Source organism: Myodes glareolus, chromosome 8, assembly GCF_982192425.1.
Source record: "Myodes glareolus chromosome 8, mMyoGla1.1, whole genome shotgun sequence".
Taxonomy (NCBI): domain Eukaryota; kingdom Metazoa; phylum Chordata; class Mammalia; order Rodentia; family Cricetidae; genus Myodes; species Myodes glareolus.
Window position 1 is genome coordinate 86,272,613 of NC_142033.1, and position 19,509 is coordinate 86,292,121.

General features: G+C 43.7%; 1 protein-coding gene and 1 pseudogene across 2 annotated transcripts in view; both read right to left on the bottom strand.

Moving 5' to 3' along the window:
- Positions 1 to 1,414: 1,414 nt before the first annotated feature.
- The window catches only part of Plek (pleckstrin), a 48,650-nt gene continuing 30,555 nt past the window's right edge, over positions 1,415 to 19,509 (bottom strand). The window contains exons 8-10 of one of the 2 annotated variants that reach the window (XM_048435470.3): positions 12,704 to 12,773; positions 11,191 to 11,323; positions 1,415 to 1,822 (exon numbers count right to left, since the gene is read on the bottom strand). In XM_048435470.3, coding sequence (XP_048291427.2) covers positions 1,819 to 1,822; positions 11,191 to 11,323; positions 12,704 to 12,773 — 207 coding nt within the window. In that variant the 3' untranslated portion in view covers positions 1,415 to 1,818. Of the gene's footprint in view, positions 1,823 to 10,820; positions 11,324 to 12,703; positions 12,774 to 19,509 lie in introns of those variants that run through there. The other variant, XM_048435469.3, reaches the window with a different exon arrangement.
- Positions 16,517 to 18,795, bottom strand: LOC125401251 (S-formylglutathione hydrolase pseudogene; annotated as a pseudogene).

Here is a 19,509-nt window from a genome sequence, read left to right on the forward strand (position 1 = left end):
AATCTTGAATCTAGCATGGGTTAAGCTATCCATTCATTTAATCGGAGCTACCATGAACTAATTAGCTCTAAAAATTCCTACTATGAACATATTTTAAAATGTGTTAAACTGATCCCCTCTGCCTTGGGCTTCTCTCAATTTAGTCAAGTTGGCATTGTTAACCGCTACAGTTCAGTAACGTTGTATCCCATGGCACAGGCAATAGTACAGTTGGAGAGGAGCTGAGGTTTGGAAAAGAAGCAGTATTAACTGTTTAAGGAACCTACGTTTCACATGGGGTTTTGGGCTCAAATATATAAAGTAGATAGGTAGTTGTGGGAAAGGGAAGTCTATTTGGAGGTTCTTGAAATTATTCCAGACAATAAATGGTCGAGTTCTGATCTAAACACAGAAATAGAAATCTCTAAGAAGGATGATTTTAACATGTATTAAGATTGGGGAACTAGTGAACTCAAGGAGATAATGTAACTGAGGGATGTGCTAGCACAAAGTTAAACCTGTTTTATGGGTCTAGTTCCTCATCTTTTCTCACCTAGAATAACTCTTTAACTAAATCTTATAGTATGTGGCCATTTTGTCTATAATTTGAGCACTCTGAAAAAGAAAGAGAAATCTGTAGCTAGAATCAGAGTCTGTTCTTGTGAGGACAGAACATTGAGAATGAAATGTGCCCAGCTTTCCAAATGACTTGCTGATCCCCTTAAAGAATGCCACACAGTGCTCAGCACTGGACTTCACGGCTCACATGCTGGACCCACAGAGGTGGTGATAGCTCCATCAGCATTGGAAAGTAGAAGCCGAGGCTGTGGTCCCTGTATGTGGGCTGTATATCCACCGCTGTGACCGCCTCATTCATATGCCCTTTGTGCCACTGCCGTGGGAATTTCCGACAAGGGCCGACGCACACAACAGGCCAAATGATGCGGGGGTGGAAGCTTCTGGGGACATTAGGATATGACACACACTTATCTTCACACTCTACACCCATTCCCTGATGTCCATCCATATGCTTCTTCCCTAGAACTCCTTGACTCTGATCCTTCAGTCTGAACAATTAGAGACTATTCACGACTGTTCATGAGTTCATAACTATGTTATCAGCTTGGCTCACTGCTCCACCCAAGACAGAAGACCCCATACACTGCTCAAAGCACTGCCAGGGGAAGGTGCCCTTTGTTATTCTTTCCAGGGCAACTCTCGTTAGATTTTAATCGGAGTCTCCTCACCCAGTCTCTACTTCCTTGCACTTGTTGCCTAATTTAGTCATGGCCTTTCCCTTTCTCAATAAGCTTCTTTCATACCTTATCCTACCTCGGAATCACCTCCTTTAAGAGTCCAACTGGCATTCTTGTCCATCTAGAGATGTGACATTGAGCGAAAGGGAGGAAGAGCACAGGTAGGCTGAGTCTTTACATGGAATGTTGTGGTAATTATTTTATTCAGGGGGCAGCGATAAGAAAACCGGAAGGGGAATTCAGCTTGAATGATGATGGAAAGCTCAGGATGGAAGAGCGAGCTCTCCCCAATCTTGAGAATCTTTGGACTATCTGTGATATCTCCAGCCTTCTCGTGGGATGTTGTATAGGCACAATATAATTTTATTTGAGTGCTGGGGGGAAGAACAGCTCTACAAGGCTTGCTGTGGAGAATATTAAATAAACGGGAGATTAAAATTATACACCCAGGAAGCACGTGAGGAGAGTGAAGGCAAAACACAGTGCCAACTGAGAATTCGGGATCCGGCCTTGAATTCCTTCTCCGTTGTCCCGGTTGCAGGATCTTGGCCAGTCAGATTCACCTTGGTGATCCGTGGTGTCCTCATCTGTCCAACCATAATAAAAAGGGTTAGTGTGAGTATGAAATAAAACAACACTTACAATATATCTGGTATGGTTTCTGGTCCAGGCTTCATAGCCGGTAAAGGGCTGTCCACAAATCTCAGGAAAACATGACGTTCCTCAAGTGACAATAATTGTGGGTATTTCCCCAAAACGCCTTGCAAGCAAGTCTATGTCCATACAAAGTATACCATTTTTACCCTTGCAAACAAAGCATCCAACCCACAAATGGTTCTTTTTGAGACAGAGTTTGTCTGTAGCTTTGGAGCTGTCCTGGAACTAGCTCTTGTAGTCCAGACTGACCTCGAATTTACTGAGATCCACTGGCCTCTGCCTCCCAAGTGATGGGATTAAAGGTGTGCGCCACCAGCGCCACTACTGCCCGGCTGACAAGTGGTTCTTAAGAAGGCAGGCAGATTGGAAGTAGAGCATTGTGGCTCAGGCCTTTAATCCCAGCACTTGGAAGGCAGAGGCTGGCAGATCTCTGTGAGATTGAGGCCAGCCTGGTCTACAGAGCAAGTTCCAGGTCAGGCTCCAAAGCTACACAGAAAAACCCTGTCTCAAAAAATTTAAATAATAATAATAATATAAAGGAAGAAGAAAAAAGGCAGCCTGAGTCTCTCACCATTCTCTCACACATAAACACAACATTGTTATATTTCAAGTGCCACCTACAGATAAGCTTGGAAAAGGGGCATATTTACCCAACACATAGGTTTGTAGTATTTTTACCCTACACATGCCTGCCACCGGACACATTGATGCTGAGCACTTAGGATCATACTGTTCACTGCTCCTTTAAATCTACGCCTGTGCCACAACCAGACTGTGGAGGGCCTCAGAGTTGTGTACCATCTATTCAAGTGCGGTTGGAGGAAACTTGCATTTACAGACTTGATTTTTGGGGTTTCTATTCACCACTGTGTAAGAGGAACACCAATCACATTGGTGCCATAAGCACACGTAACAAAGAGGCATGCATAACAAAGGGAAGAACTACACACGTAAAACATATGAGACCCCCGTAGACTTTTAGATCTTACCCCAGAACCCATATCTAAGTATCCACATCTTATTTCCCTTTGCTAAGATCTCAGTTTCCATTCTCCAGATAGCAATTCAAGGTAAGGGATGTCTCTTGCTGCCTTCAAGCTTGGCATAACCTTGCAGTCAATCAACAAATACTCAGTTCTCCCTAGAAGAGACATCTGTCATTGGTCCCTCCCATTTATTTAAGCCTACTTAAATGAGTCAAAGCATGTCATAAATAAGAAAACAACCCCCCAATCCTATACGCTACTGATCTATGTTGAAATATGATGAGAAGCTGATGAACAATTTGTTTAAGAAACAACAGTGACTTAGACCAGACAAGGTAGCCCTGTGTCTGTAAGGAGTTCATTTGGACTATATGTTGGCAGCAGTCTTACTAGATATAATGCACTAAGCAACCCACACGTCTCCATCTTCCTTCCTCAGCAAATGGTTCCACTTTTCATCCAATACTCCAAGTAACATGCAAGAACCACACTCCATTTGTCTTTCTTCTCACTCATGCCTCTCACATGACTCATTGTGTCCTGTTAATGAAACCACCACCAGTACGTATTCCAAATGGAACCCCTTTTTACAATTGCAGGACTACCTTCTCTGTCCTAAGTCACCGTTGTTCCTCGAATAAATTATTCATCAGTTTCTCATCCTATCTGTAGCTTCACCTTTTACCCTCTGCAGTCTATTCTCCCTGCAGTGGCCAAAGAGACTTTGAAAGGTCAGCCAGATAAGGGAAAAAGGCACATTGCCAACCATCTGGGTCAGTCACCAAGACAAGAAGCAAATGAACCAACTGGGCCCTGAGTCTTCTGCTCGTACACTGCCTCGGGTGTAACCCACAAATAAAGCAGGCAAAAAATAAAAAAAATTACTTTGTATGTTAATACACTGACGATAAAAGGAAGATCCACAGTGGCATGCCACTTAGTCATGTCATAGCATGACATGTGCCATGACATAGCACGTTATTTCTGACACTCAACTGGACCCTTAACAGGATGGTAAGATGGGATTGTTTCTAATAACACTGACTAAGTCATTGGACTTGAAGATGCAGAATCTAAAAGAGAAAAATAGGGTTCGATGAGATGTCAAAGAGCAAGATCATGAGTTCATATCTCTTCCCTTACTTCTTACAGGGCGAATGAAGTCAGCATAGTTAGGGTGCTAGTGAGGTAACCAGGACCGCAGACTACCTCATCATAAAACACAGAATTTGTTTCCTGCCCGCTATGTCTCCAGTGTGGGTTGATGACACGCCATAAACCGTGATTTTCTTATCCCTGCTTTAGGAAATTCCCAGACTAAGACTACAAGGACTATGAGAAGCAGCATTAATTTGCTTCCTGTTCTTAATCCTCAGCCCATGCCCATGATGCAAAGTGGATGTCTTTATCTCACTCTTACAGGTTCATATGCAGGGCTGGGGGAGGCTGGGCCTGTTTGATGGCTCTAATAACTCCCTGCTACGGTGAAAATAGAAAAATTCCGAACCATTTTAAAAGCTTCTGCTTCCCAGTTGATGTGCGGTTAGAAGTGTGTCACCCGGAGAACTGTGTTCACCCAGACCTACGCAAAAACAGAGGGGGATTCCTGAGTCCTTGGGCTCACACCCCACCCACCTCACTGACTTCTTTTTGCTCTTCCTTGAGCTTGGTCAGCTTCATGAGTTTGCACACATCTGCGCATCTATTTTCTGGGTTGCCACTCAGAGGAAACGTCTCCAGTTAAAAGAAACTGAGCCAAAGCTAACTAACTGACCACAATTCCCAAATAATAAAACTCTTTTCTGTATTCTAACTTCAAAATAAAGAAGCAGTTCACAGCAAGGCATGGAAACCTGAGAAGTTTTGGGTATGGGTTCTCCTTCAGCAATTTTTGGTGGTGCTAGGGATTGAGCCCAGGGTCTTATACTTGACATACAAGTGCTTTATGACTGACTCATACACATGGGCCTAGAAACCCACTTCTTTCCATGTTCACCTGTGTCCTTTCTATAGTAAGACAAAGTTCTTAGTTGGAAAGGACAACCTCAAATGTCCTCATATGGCACTTCTGCAGTCAGGAGCCTAGGCTGACACCTTTTGGAAGGCTGTTAAGTCAAATGCAATGGTGGGGGGGGGATCTGATAAATATTCCAAAGGCGAGAACTCTCAGCCTGAACATCACACTTCCAAATGTCCTGGTTTGTGCACGTCTAACCCTCAGATCTTTGCTACCTCACCAAAGGTGAGCGAGGGAGATTTATATCCTGCTGGCTTCCCACAAGCCACTCTCTCAAGAATGCCAAGTGTGATATGGGAGAGTTGGCAAGGAGATTGAGAGATGACTACTCACACTGAACCCAATACAAAGTCTCCTGACACACAGCCAATGGCACTGACAACGCACACCTTAGCAAGGGCCGAGATTCCTGTGTCCCCGCAGCACTAACAGCCGTCTAGACACAGGTATTCATTCCTCTCACACATGTGCCCCTTCCTCTGTGCTTCCTTCTGCCCACTTCTTTCTATCCTCTTCCTCAGGCCCAAATACCGGCTGACCTCTTCTCTATCGCTACAGATGAGCGTGCACCTTCTAGAACTTCATGACATTGCAGTTATACAATCTGTATTTTTTCAACAAGCCTACTTGTTTTGATGTTTACCCTTGTTATGCATACCCAAGAGTTCACTTCTTGTTTATTGCTGTGTAGTGTCTTATTGTATGGCTATATACAGTTTGCTTTTCCATTAACTTTTATTTGGGGATATCTGGGGCATTTTTATTTGTTTTGACAACTACAAATGATGAACACCCATAAAAGTTTTGTATGGACATAAGCTTTTATTTCTCTTGGATGTAGATCAAGGAGTGGAGAAACTAGTGTATGTTTAATGATTTAAGTCCCCCCTCAAGCTGTTCTTCACAGTGACTGTACTATTGTACTTTCCCCGTGCTATGTAAAGATTCTGGTTTTCCATATACTTGTCAAAACTCAGCCCGCTACTCTTTGTTAGTAAATGCAACCCACCAAGTCTCTAGTCCTGTCTTACTGTGACCTCAGTTAGCATTTTCCCAGTGACAAATGATACCAGGCATTTTTTTTTCATGTATTTATTTTCCAGTCACAGAGCTTTGGGCAAGTTCCCCTATCCTTATGTTATTCTTTTTTCTTATTATGGATAAAACTCGGATTTTATTCATGTAGCAGTTTTTTCACTATAAATGTGTGAACACTTTGAAGTTTAAAACATTTTTAAGTACACACATGAGTACACAATGTACGTGTGTATAAACACATTCCAATTTGTCCAGAAAAAAAAAAGAATGTTTTGCAAGAACATGTCAGGGAGTAGACTCTCCAGAAAGCTCAAATCCAGCACCCACGCTGTGGAACCTCTTCTTTAGCTATAGCTGACCTTAGAGGTTTCCCTTTAGGCAACGGAAGTCCAGAACCCAGAGTCAGGGCTGGCTATGTGCCAACAGGAAGTGCTGCCGAAACTGATAAGACAGGAGCCATGACACAGTTTATAGGGTTCCTGTGGAAACACAAGATAGGTACCCGAAGCTGGCAAGAGCCAAGTATATCCACTGCTTGACAGGGAGCTTAAGTACATGGATTCAGAAGTCCGACAAGCTGGACTTTGAATCGCCTCTGACTAAAGGCCCGAGGATCTTGAACAAGCTTTGTACAGAAATGTTCAGTGAAAGAATTCTGGGCAACTCTGACTTAGATTATAAAAGTTGAAAACCATTGCCCATTCCCTTAGATTGCCATGAAATCCTTCTATGGAAGAAGGGTGAAAGGAAGGGTTTGTAATGTGTCCACACAGGCCGGCTTGTTTACACATGCTGCTTCATTTGGTCCTAATAGCAACACCAATTCAGTTTAGCAACCAAAAGGCTGCCACCGTTTGAATTGGACGGTCCCCAAAAGCGCATGTGGGTAAGTCTTGGGTTCCCGTGTTAGGAGGCAGGAGACTCTGTAGGAGCTCTAATAAGTCTTTCCGTCCCTGGAAACACGCTCCTCTGCAAGCTTCTCTTCAGTTCCCAGTCTCACCCACAACCAGAACCTGCTCCCGGATAGCGTTAGATAGTCAACAAGGGCCCCAAACCGGAAGCCAGCCAACTCTGGGTGAAAACTGTGAGCCGAAAGAAACCTTTCTGTCTCTAAGTTGGTTTATCTGAGGCATTTGTTACAGTGTCGAAAGACTGACTAGCACAGAAGCTGATTCGGAGAGTCTGTGAGCCCAGTAAGTCACCGGCTTGCTTTCCAGCCCTGACCCCAGGTGCCCGGCCCACAGACTAAGCCTCCCCACAAACATCCCTGTGTGCCTCCCCTCGGGGCGGCTCCTCCCTCCTGCTCTGTCTCTCCCAGTGACTTCTAAATTTTGTTTCCCTTGGCTGAAACTGAGCCAAACACAGTGAGGGTGTAATTTCACACTGCTTATTTTTAAGCAACTTTTAACCATTTTGAACTTCCTCGTTACTTTCTTTTTCCACTCCCCTTTCCTCTGCTTCTCCTGACACATCCGGCCTGGTTTTTAAACCCCGTGTTTAGGGAACACAAAATAAGATCTGAAACATTGTGCAATTACTTTTCCATTTTCTTTTTGGCCGGAAAGGTCAGGGACAGACATGTTTTCGTCACTCTTCAAAGAGTGCAGAGGCAGTACCCCGAAACCTCTGTTTAGCTTTCTTTAGTGTCTCCTGACGGGTGCTGACCAACTGTTGATGTCTTCATTCAAGTAGGTTCCTCATTCTGTTTTGAAAGTCACTTGTTATGGTACAGTTTCAGCCACTGTGTGTGTGTGTGTGTGTGTGTGTGTGTGTGTGTGTGTGCGTTCTATGCTGTAAGATTTAATCATTTTTTTCTTCCAAAGTATGTTTTAGTTTTTAAGCTGATGTTTTATTCGTCTTACTCCCTGTCAATCATATGACATGTCCCGCCTTTCATTATCTTTTCCTCCTTTTCTTCTCTTTCTTTCTTTTGGTGATTTTTGGACATGGTCTCACCATGTTGCCTAGACTAGCCCTAAACTCCCAATCCTCCTGCCGCAACCTCACAAGCTCTGGGGCTACACATATATGCCACCATACCTGGCTGATGTATTATTTCTTAATACCTCTATGGTTGGTAATCAAACAAGTTCTTTTCCTCCCAGTTTAAGTTAGAAAACTGAGTGAAAAATTGATTAGTCTCTCTTGCCAGCGTCCAATGTCCTGCAAGAAGAATCATCTCCCACACCCTCTACACACATCCAGTGAGGGCAGTGGCCCTGATGACAGAGTTCAAATCGTGCCTGCCATATTATTGTTGCATCCGACAGGGTCTGAGCTTCATTTGCAAGGCAAAAGTCGTTCAAATATGAATATCACATTTACCTATTACCTGATTAACTGTCTCGTCAAGAGACAACCTCTCCTCAAGAAGAGGCGATTGCTTACATTAGGAATCCTCTACTGTGCAACCCAAGTCCCAAGGGAAAACAGTCGCTTGGTGACAGCAGAGTTGGACTTGCGGCATGCTTAGCAGCCCTCAGGAAGAAGACCTTTGTGTGGACCCAGTGGGTCCCTTCACTTGTCTGAGGATTCTAGTTGAGATGGTATGTGTTAAAAACAAGACGTGTGTTCTGCCTTAAACTTCATCAGTGTGGCTATGCTTTCATTATACCCTATAGTAAAGTGACTTTTTAAAAAGATGTATTTACTTTTGCTTTATATGTATGAAAGTTTGCCCGTGTGCATGTACATATTCCGCATGTCTGCAGTTCCTTTGGAGACTAGAGAAAGGTGCTGGATTCTCTGGAACTGTAATTATTGACAGTTGGGAGCCAGTGTGTGTGCCTGGGAACAGAACCCCAGGCCTTTGCTAGAAAAGCAACTGCTCTTAACTGCTGAGCCGTGTCTCCAGTTCCTGACTCCTGTCTTGTTTTAAATGACAAGTATATGCAAATGATTCGAGAAATAAAATGAACCACTACTCAGAAGATGAAAGTGAATTGCATAAAGGGAGAGCAGCTCAAGAGAGGTAATCATCCCCAAAGACACCAAGCTAAATCATATATTTCAATATTTCAAATAATATTTCAAATAAATCAATGGTTCAAAACAGAAGACTGACTCTATATTGACAATTATTTGAAGACGAGCTGTAAATAAACTGTTGTGTGTATTCTACAAAGACGATGTGCTGAGGAGTCAAAGAAAAGGATAGTCCTTTGCCTCTTGGCCATTGGTAAAATAATCTGGGACTAGGCAGAGCCGCACAGCCAGTGCAGGGGAATTGACAGCATGCAGGAAATAGGGAGAACCACATGACCGGTGCAGGGGAATTGACAGCATGCAGGGAAGAGGGAGAACCTCATGGTCAGTGCAGGGGAATTGACAGCATGCAGGGAATAGGGAGAACCTCATGACCAGTGCAGAGGAATTGACAGCATGCATAAAAGAGCTATAGGATCAACAAGAATGTTCTCTCCTTTCTGCACTGAGCCCACAGAACTAAACCTGGAATTAGAAAAATATTCCCAGGACTGGCAAGATGACTCAGTGTTGGAGAACACAGGCTCTTCTTCCAGAGAACCTGGGATTAATTCCCTGCATACACGTGGGGGCTCAGTCATCCACAGCTCCAGCAAGAGGATCTAATGTGCTCCTCTGGCCTTAACAGAAGCCAGGCTTGGCACATGGTACATATCCATACATGCAGGCAAAATACCCATGCACATTAATAATGATGATAATAATAAATAAATAATAATAATTTTAAAAGAAAAATACTCCTTTGCATGGATACTTTGTTTTATACTTTGGAGCAGGAATGATAAATAGTGATTAATCAGAATGAAAAATTACAAACGAGTTTCCATTTTAGCAGGACCAGGAAGCCTTCGGAGCCCAACCGGAAGCTGCTTGCACTTAAGACTACAGAACTACATAGTACTGAGCCTGGGAGATTTGATGGAGCTCCGTGGCTTTGACGGCCTCCAACTCTGCAATAGATTCCAGGCCTTCGGTGGTGACATTGTACAGGTCTAACATCTATTCAGCTTGCCTTGCAATCCAGTCCCACCCACTCTGCAAGTGGGAGAGACACACTAGCCAGACAGCTAGCTGCTCAGGCCTCTCGCGCATTCAAGGACCCCCGCATGAACCCCTGTTCTGTAAACCTCAAGAGAAACTCCAGGGCTTGGGGGTCACCTTCTACTTGTAAGTTGATGTGGGATTCCCCTCTGTATGCTATGAATATGTTGTATTGCCATTGGTTAATAAGGAAACTTATCCAACCAATGACTTAGCAGAGAAAAGCCAAGCAGGAAATCTGAATAGAGATATAGAGAGAGAGAGTAGGCAGAGGAAAAGGGACGTCATGTAGCCACCCAGGCGGGAACCTTACCAGTAAACCACAAACCTCATGGTAAAACATAAAATAATGGAAATGAGTTAATTTAAGATATAAGAGCTAGCTAGCAATACACTAAGTGATTTGCCAATCAGTGTTGTAATTAATATAGTTTCTCTGTAATTATTAAGGTCTGGGCAGCCGGGAACCGAACAAGAGGTCTCCGCCTACACTAAGTGATGCATAACACTCTAGCAAAGAACACGGGGAGACCTTCAATCCTTAACCTACACAGTTGCACAACCTGGAAGACCCTCAGCTGCCCCTGGTATCCTTGGGTTCATTTCTCAGACATCCACTGAAGACAGAAAGCTGCTCTTGTGGCATGTCTGGGTGAGCAGACAAGAGAGCAAGCTTGCTCCCTCATTACGTCACATAATCTCAGTCAAGAGCAACAGCTAAGTGACCAGGGAACAAAGCCTCATTCTTAGTGTTCTCAGTACACCTTGGCAACAGTGTCAAAGACGGGTGATGGTAAGACCTGGCATGAGAGAGCTAAGAGCCACAACTTAGTTCACCAAGAACACCAGAGCACAATTGGAGACAGTTTCTTTCCATGGGTATTATAATCGTACTGCATTATGTATTTATTTGCTATTTGGCTTTAAAAAAAAACAAACTAGAAATCACCTCAGAGATAACCTAATCCATGCCTTCGTTTTCCACAAGAGGCCCCAAGGCCTGGAAAGCCTGTATAGTTATATGCCTTGTGGGACCGGCAAGGGCAGAGAGACTGGAGCAGAGTGCCGCAGGTGACATTAGGTGGCACACGGCTAGTGACACGCAGGTAAACACCTCCCACTCCCAGCTCTTTTTGGCTGAATTGTCACAGACATGGACAGGTCATGGGCTGAGTTTATCCACACGTGGGCTTCCCTCGGGAGGGGATGAGTACTTGAACACTGGCCTTACTTCCCAGTCCGTGAGACCGTTTGGATAGCTTTGATCCACTCAGTACGCTCCTTGGGAGTGGCCGCCTGAAAGTAATAATGAACTTCGTCCGCTGTGATGATCTCAAAAAGGTTCTCCTCATCACTCTTCTTGCCTGGGGGGGCGGGGGAGACAGTAAAATAAAGTGTGAGTACCAGAAACTCAGCAGTCCACACCTTCCCAGAGACATGGAAGGCCTGGTTCTCCATGTCCTAAGGAAAATCTGCATTCATACCCATTGCCTAAGGATACATTCTGTATTTGTAAAGATAGCCATGTAGTATGAGCATTAAGAAACATGTGTAATACTCAAGGAGAAACATTTTCTTTCATAATATGTAAGTAAGCTAAATGTCTTGCCTTTGCACACCAATAGCATCTATAGTCGCTTCTAATGGTGTTGAAGGAGGGCCTTTGTTTGGCTTCAAGCCAAGAACCAATCTCAATATATGCTATATTAAAATGTACATATATTTATATCAACAACCATACATATATAAGGAACCCAAGCCATATCAAATATTAGTCTTGTACATATAGTCTAAACTAAGAAGTAAGTCTGAGCTCTTAATGAAAGAAGAAAGGGCAAATAAACCCAAAATGTCAAGATGAAACCAGAGTGATTACATGGTTTGCTCCCTTTCACATGGCATGTCTTCTCTTGATTCAAGATAAACTATCAAGAGTTGAGTATCAAGACAGACAAGCACACATCAAACAAATTATTGCAGAGTGATGCCTGTTGAAATTTGGTAATTGACACTTGCTTTTCTCTATAATTTTGTGTCCAAAAATATAATTTTTATAACAATACAGAAAAATTAGTCTGACAAGTAGCAGGGGGAAAAAAGAAAGAAAACAGGGCTTGGGTTGTGAAAACCACATCTCCAGTGACCCCATCCATCCTCAGCATCTGGCAAGGCAGTGACAGCCAAGCGGTTAATCCATGAGTCAATCCTAGGCACGTGAGTGCAAGGGAACAGAAATCATCTGGTGCAGCCCCTCATTTTCAGAGCAGGGACAGAGATGCAGCGGGGTGGCCTGCTCACAAGTGGCTGTGGAGTAGACTGAGTTGCACAGACACAGCCAACTGTACTGGGGTAGTTTTCTCTCTAAACACTTTGCCTCGTGGTATAGGAACTCGGTTCACTCTGTTTATTGCAGAGCACTTCCTTAGATGGACAAAAGGATCTCCTTTAAGGAAACCTGCAGCATCAGGAGTTGTTGTCAAGCCCTTCGTAGAAGCCAGGTTGGAGGTGATGAATTTTTCTAGCATTGCGCAGTGACACACTCAAGGCATCCACAAAGCCATCCCCATTGCCCAAGTTCTAAAAGGTAGGCTAGCTCTAAGGGGGGGAAAATGAAACTTACTCCTTCCAAAGTTTTCAGACAGTAAATCAATGTGGGTTTGTGCCTCATGACTGACTGATTAGCTCAATACACACAGGGAAGAGCACAGTGAACACATTTCCCTCCCACAGAAATGCCTTCTTACCATCGGGATGGCTCTCCACTGACGTCACCACACAGCCCCTCAAGTGAACCGCTCCCAGGGGATCTTCACCCTGGAAGAGAAAGAGGCTGCTGAGTCTCCAAAGTACACAGTGTGGACCTGCATCGCCCTGTTGCTGCAGACAGCACACAGGCTTAGTCAGGCACATGTCAGGTGAGAGCACAGGGGGTGACAGAAAATCCTTTTCAAAATGTCTACCCCCCCCCCCCCCGCCACAAGCTGTGTGAGAAGATGCAAGCCGGTCTAGAGCTGAGATCTGGAGGAAAGAAGTGGAGAGTTGGAGATGCTCAGGTTGTTACATCCCACTGAAGAACTGCCTGTTCTCGCCTTTGGCATAGCATGTCAGTGCTCACGGGAATTAGTCACGGGACACCATGTGTGTGCAGAGCAAAACCTCAATCCCAACAGTTGACACAAGCTTCTTTTTTCTTTTGAGTTAGATCTTTTTGCTGAGGAAAAAGCCTCTTCATCAGTCACCAGCCAGAATTGCTGGACCTAGAGGGACTGTCATGGTGTCCTGGAAGATGAATTATCTATTCGTGCATGTTAGACCATGTGCATGGTCCTGGACAAGATGAGTTGCTACAATAATATCAAACTGGAGACTACCTTGGGGGACTAAATGCTGCTTTCTGGCAACCTAATAAAGGTGAAAATTAAAAGAAGAAATGGACATTACTCTGACAGCAAAGGAGAGACAGAGCTTTGAAAATTCACAATGGTCGTGACAGAGCAGGTAAAAGGTACAGAGAAAATACAGAAGACACAAGGGAATGACGTGAACACCAAGCTTCACCCGGGGGCTAGAGAGATGGCTCGGTAGCTAAGAGGGTTTCCTGCGCTTGTATGAGGACCACATTTGATTTCAGCACTAATATAACACGTGGATATGTCCCTCACACCCCTATAACCCAAACCTGTGGAGCCAGGGGGATTGCTAGGGTCTATTAGCTTCCAGCCTAAGCAGAAAATGACAGCAAACTAAACTCTAGTTTCAGAGAGAGAACTCACTGCAAAGAAATAAAGGAAAGAGTGATAGAGGAGCATTTAATATTATCCTCTGGTCTCCACACACGTTTAGAGTCGCACACACCTGTACACATTCATGTCTGTAGAGCACACATACACACACACACATACACACACACAGCCCACATGAAGAAGTCTTGCCCAAAAGCACTTTGTTTTCTCCAGTGCAAGCAGTAATGCCCTCAACTGTGGGCTGCTCAATAAGAACATCCTCTAACAGAACCAGCACATAAGCCAAGAAAGGCACAGATCATAGCACAGAAACACAGACACGAAGCAGTATGACTCCTCCAAAAGACTATCATAACCCCTCATGAACTGAATTCCGAGTTGCTGAAGTAGGTACAATGTTGGATGAAAACTTACTAGTCAAACGGCTAGTGACCTCAGATGGTTCACAAACAAGCAGATGAATCCGATCTAAGACCTGTGGAGGAGTATCAGCAACACAGAAAAAACAACCAGAAAAACGGAAAAGCGGCAATGTAGATTGAAAAGTGACAAGGAAGAAAATTCAACAAGATGGGATGTTGAGAGACAACAACCAAAAACAGAGTCAACTAAATAAAAAAAAAGAGAGAGAGCACAAAGTACCATCAATGGGTTTGACCAAGCAAAATAAAAATATCAAGGATGGAGGAAACTGGGGACTGTGACATCTCACATCAACTAGTATAAACGAATAGACACACAGTGTCCAAGACTTCTAGGATATAGTTTTAAGACCGAACCTAAGAATCCACGGCATAGAGAGAGATGTGGTGGAAACCGAAGGTAGATAATCTATTTGACGAAATCATAGCAGAAAGTAGAGCAAAGCTAGAGAAAGGAAATAGCATACAAACACAATGGCATTTATGATCAAAAATTGACATGCCCAGAGAAGAACCTTCCCACAATGTATTATAGTCATGATAGTGATAAAGCAGAGCTAAGAAACAATATGAAAAGCTGGAAAGTAGGTGTAAGTATATCTGCGGTGGGATGTGGAGTCTCATGGGAATGCTGGGAAGCGATGCAGCTGGGTCAAAGGGTAGTTCTCTTTTGAATTGTTTGAGAAAACTCCATGCTGGTTACCATGATGGCTGGACTAGTTTGTATACTCTCATCATTCTTGAGTTTTAAAAATTTCTCTTTCCTCAATAGCCACTCAGAGTGGAGCGAGGTGATGTCTCAAAGCAGCTTTTTGATGACAAGGGATGTTGGACACTTTGTAAAAATAGCTATTGGCCATTTGTAATTATTCTTTTGAAAACTATCTGTTCACTTGAACTTCCCACAGGGCAGGAAACCCTGACTGCCCTAAGGGACGAAGAGGGAGGAGGAGAGGGAGTGGGGGTAGTGGGAGGGTGTTGGGAAGAGGGGCGGAAATGGAAACTTTTATAATTTAATAAAATTTACTTTCCAAAATAAATAAATAAATAAATAAAAGAAAACTATCTGTTCATTTCTTTAACTTGTTTGTTGATTGGTAGGGATTTTTTTCTATGTTTAATTTTTTCAGTTTTTTTGAAAATTCTGGATATTATCTCCCATCTGAAGTATAGCTAGTAAATACTTTCTTCCATTCTGCTGGTCGTCTGTTCGCTTTGCTTATAGTTGCTTTTGCTGTGAAGAGGTTTTTATTTTAATTTCGTCCCATCTGTTGATTCTTGGATCTAGTCCCTGTGCAGCGGGAGATCTGCTCAGAAGTCACGCCTAAACCTGTGTCTTGATGCACATCCCTTCTGTTTTCCATGGTTGGCTTCAGCGTCTCGGGTTTTAAATACAGTTAATTTCCTCACACAGGGCGAAAGATACCCAGATTCCATTCTGCACATCAATAGCCTGTTTGTCAGCACCATTTGTTGAATAAGCTGTCTTGTTTTCTACTACATGTTTCTTGTTTCTTTGTCAAAATTCAGGTGACTGAAGCTTTGTTGGCTTATTTCTGAGTCCTCTCTTCCATTCCATTGGTCTAACTGTCTGTTTTCACTGTTTGTATGCCCGGATCCGGCTATCTTTCTCATTACAGCCATGTTGTATAATTTGAGATGGAGTGTCGTGATACCTCCAGGCATGTTCTTTCTCCCTAGGACTACTTTGGCTATGTGTGGTCTTTGTGATTCCACATGAACTCTTGACTGACTTTTGCTAGTTCTATGAAGAATGGCACTGGTGTTTTGACTGAAGCTTCATGGAGTCCGTAGTATACTTTTGATAGTATGGCCGTTTTCATACATTAATCTCACCAGTACACCAGTGGAAGGCTATAGATAAGGGCAAAACCTAATAAATCTAGAAAATGATCTGCGAGAGGTTAAAATAGGGAATGAGGGTGTGGGATTTCAAACATGAAAGAAGAGATGGGAGGAAGCTTACAGTGGGGATCAGAAGTATGGAATAGATGGCTGAGGGGCAAGGAAGGGGCAAGGAGGATCTGCTAAAACACACTTTCATTCAATATTTGTTTGTACTGATATCTAATACCTTGTAATTTGAAAAGGTTTAAAAATAGAGCAATCTCTCCTAAGAAGGCAAGCACATAGAACAACATCAGCTCTCCGTCAGTATCCTTAGAGCCATGAGAGTATGGAATGATGTTCCAAAGGCTGAAATGTGCTAACTGCAAACATGGATTTCTATATACAGCAATGCTATCCTTTAAATCTAATGGAAAATTAGGACATTTAAGAAAATCGTAAGCCAGTTCATGGTGCCCAAGTCAGCACTGAAAAAAGATTCTTTTTTTTATCATATTATATTTATTCTCTCTCTCTCTCTGTCTCTCTCTCTCTCTCTCTCTCTCTCTCTCTCTCTCTCTCTCTCTCTCTGTGTGTGTGTGTGTGTGTGTGTGTGTGTGTGTGCATGTGCTCACCTGTGTACTATGGTGCATGCGTGTGAGGTCAAGGAACAACTTGCAGGAGTCAGTCCTTTCCCAGGGACTAACCTCAGGTTGTCAGGCTCAGTGGCAAGTGGCTTTACTCACTAGACTATCCCAACCCTAGAAAAGTTTCTTAAAGGAATAGTATAAACCAAAGAGAAAGAAAGACATTCTCCTGTGAGGGCACAAGAAAAACATATACTTCATGCGATGGAAAAGAAAGAAAATCCAGGACAGGATTCGTCACGTCCAGCACAGTCTGCCAGGAAGGCCCTGATACGACTGCAGGTGAAAGAAAATGACAAATAGTGTGCAACCAATAAGAATGGCCAGCAAAACTGCAGGAATGAGTAAACATCTCTCAAGAATGAATTTAATGGTAAATGGCTTCAACTGCCTTTAGAGGCAGATCGGCTGGCTCTATTAGCAAACAAGAGTCACCTCTCTGTCGTCTCTAAGAAATGCGCATTTCTAGCAAAGTCAACAACGGACTCAAACTCAAAGGACCAACTCAACTAGTAAGGTTAAGGGCAGCCCAGAATAACCTGCTGCAGTTATTATGGGATCTGACAAAGAATTCGAACCAATTTTCGTTAGAAGAAATAACATATCAATAAAGAGAAAATTCATCAAGAACAGTGATAATTATAAATATCTGCTTCAAATAGCAGGGCTCCCAATTGTGCAAAGCAGACATTAATGGTTAAACAACAACAGGCTAGCCACGGTGAGTGAATTCTGTGCTCCTCCCTCTTCTGAAGAGATGCTGTACAAACTAAAGACCAATGAAAGAAACCGAGACTTAACTTAGCTCAAATGGTCCTAGCAATATATGCAGAGCATTGCATCCACAGAAGGTGCATCTTCTCACAGCCTGTCAAGTGCTTTTCAATATGTCTATCTGTGGACCTGAATAGACTGTACAAGGCGGTCTGCCTCATGAAACCTCCCATTTACTCCAGTCTGGTCCCAGTTGCCCTTGAAAGGCTTGTTAGCCACAAGGGCAGAATACTGGGTGGAAAATTTGAACAAACCCTGACACACATTTGTATTTTCCGGGATTTTTCAAAGCACAAATCAGAGCTCTGGGGCTTTCCCTACAATGACCAAAAATAGAGAAAAAAAAAATGGATGTCCTTGGGGTCCACTGGAAAACTAGCATTTATAAGTTGGGGAAAGCTTCTCTGTGGTGTATGAGTACACTCTGTAATTGGCTTTCCAGCACCTTCGGAGGCATTCATGTGGAGCCCAGCACCAGTGTCACTGTCCCAGCTGTCATCTTCTCCTTTGACATGGCAGCCTGGAATCTAGAAGTCCTGCTTGGGACCTGGAGCCTTAGAAACATGGCACTTGTGATATCCAAACTTTGAGCAGAATGTCCATCCTCTGCAGGTTAGACCAGACAGCCAATATGGTGAGGACTTTTTCCAATCTTTGCCTTTGGTGGTAGGGAGACGGCTTTCTGTGGTCCTCCGGGGTGCTTGGTGTTGGAAATCTGACTCTGTACCATCCTCCTCCTGTTCAATTAATGCTTCCTCTTTTCTGTGTACCAACACACAGATGATCCAGTCTTACCAGGTAGCAGGAGTAGCAGAGAGACCACACACACCAGAAGGCAAAGGTCCCAACAAATTTCTTCACAAAATTAGGGGGAAATCCTAAAATTCACATGGAAATACAAAAAGACTAAAACTCCTAAACATTAGAGAGAGAAGCAGCGATGGTGGAGGCATCAAGTTCTCTGGTTGCGCTAAAGTCATAATAACCAAGGTGGGATTAACTCAAGTAATGGCTACACAGGCCCTGGGGATAGAACAGAGAACCAAGAAATGCACCTCAAAAATGTAGCCAAAGGGGTCTGAAATAAAAGTCTCAAAAATACACATTAAAAAAATGATGGTATCTTCAACAAACAGTGTTGGGGAAGCTGGATACTCATAAGAAAACTGAAACTAAATACACAGCTCTCAGTCTACAGAAAGTCAGCTCAGAGTAGATACAAGATCGCAGTGTGGCTATAGGATAGGGCCAGTTCAGGCACCCTCTCCTCAGCTGCCCAAGGAACAAACTGGGGACATCTCCTTGGACACCTGGGAACCCCTCTAGAGTCAAGTCTCTTGCCAACCCTAAAATGGCTCCCTTAATTAAGATATATATTTTCCTGCTCCTATATCCACTCTTCCTCCATCCCAGCCGTCCCATTCCCCCAAGCTCTCCCCATCCTCCCCTTCTCACTTCTCTCTCCCCATCTCCCCTTACCCCACACCCACCCCCAACCTCCCAATTTTTGCTTGGCAATCTTGTCTACAGCCAGTATCCAGGAGGATAACTATATGTTTTTCTTTGGGTTCACCTTCTTATTTAGCTTCTCTAGGATCACGAGTTATAGGCTCAATGTCCTTTAATTATGGCTTGCATATCACCATAGAACCTTTATCTGGCGATGGATGGAAATAGAGACAGAGACCCACATTGGAACAGTGAACTGAGCTCCCAAGGTCCAAATGAAGAGCAGAAGGAGGGAGAACATGAGCAACGAAGTCAGGACCGCGAGGGGTGCACCCACCCACAGAGACGGTGGGGCTGATCTAATAATGGGAACTCACCAAGGCCAGATGGACTGGGACTGAACAAGCATGTGATCAAAGCGGGCTCTCTGAATGTGGCTGACAATGAGGTCTGACTGAGAAGTCAAGGACAGTGGCACTGGGTTTTAATTCTACTGCATGTACTGGCTTTGTGGGAGCCTAGTCTGTTTGGATGCTCACCTTCCTAGACCTGGGTGGAGGGGGGAGGACCTTGGACTTCCCACAGGGCAGGAAACCCTGACTGCTCTTTGGACTGGAGAGGGAGGGGAGAAGGGGAGGAAAATGGGAGGAGGTGGAAATTTTTAATA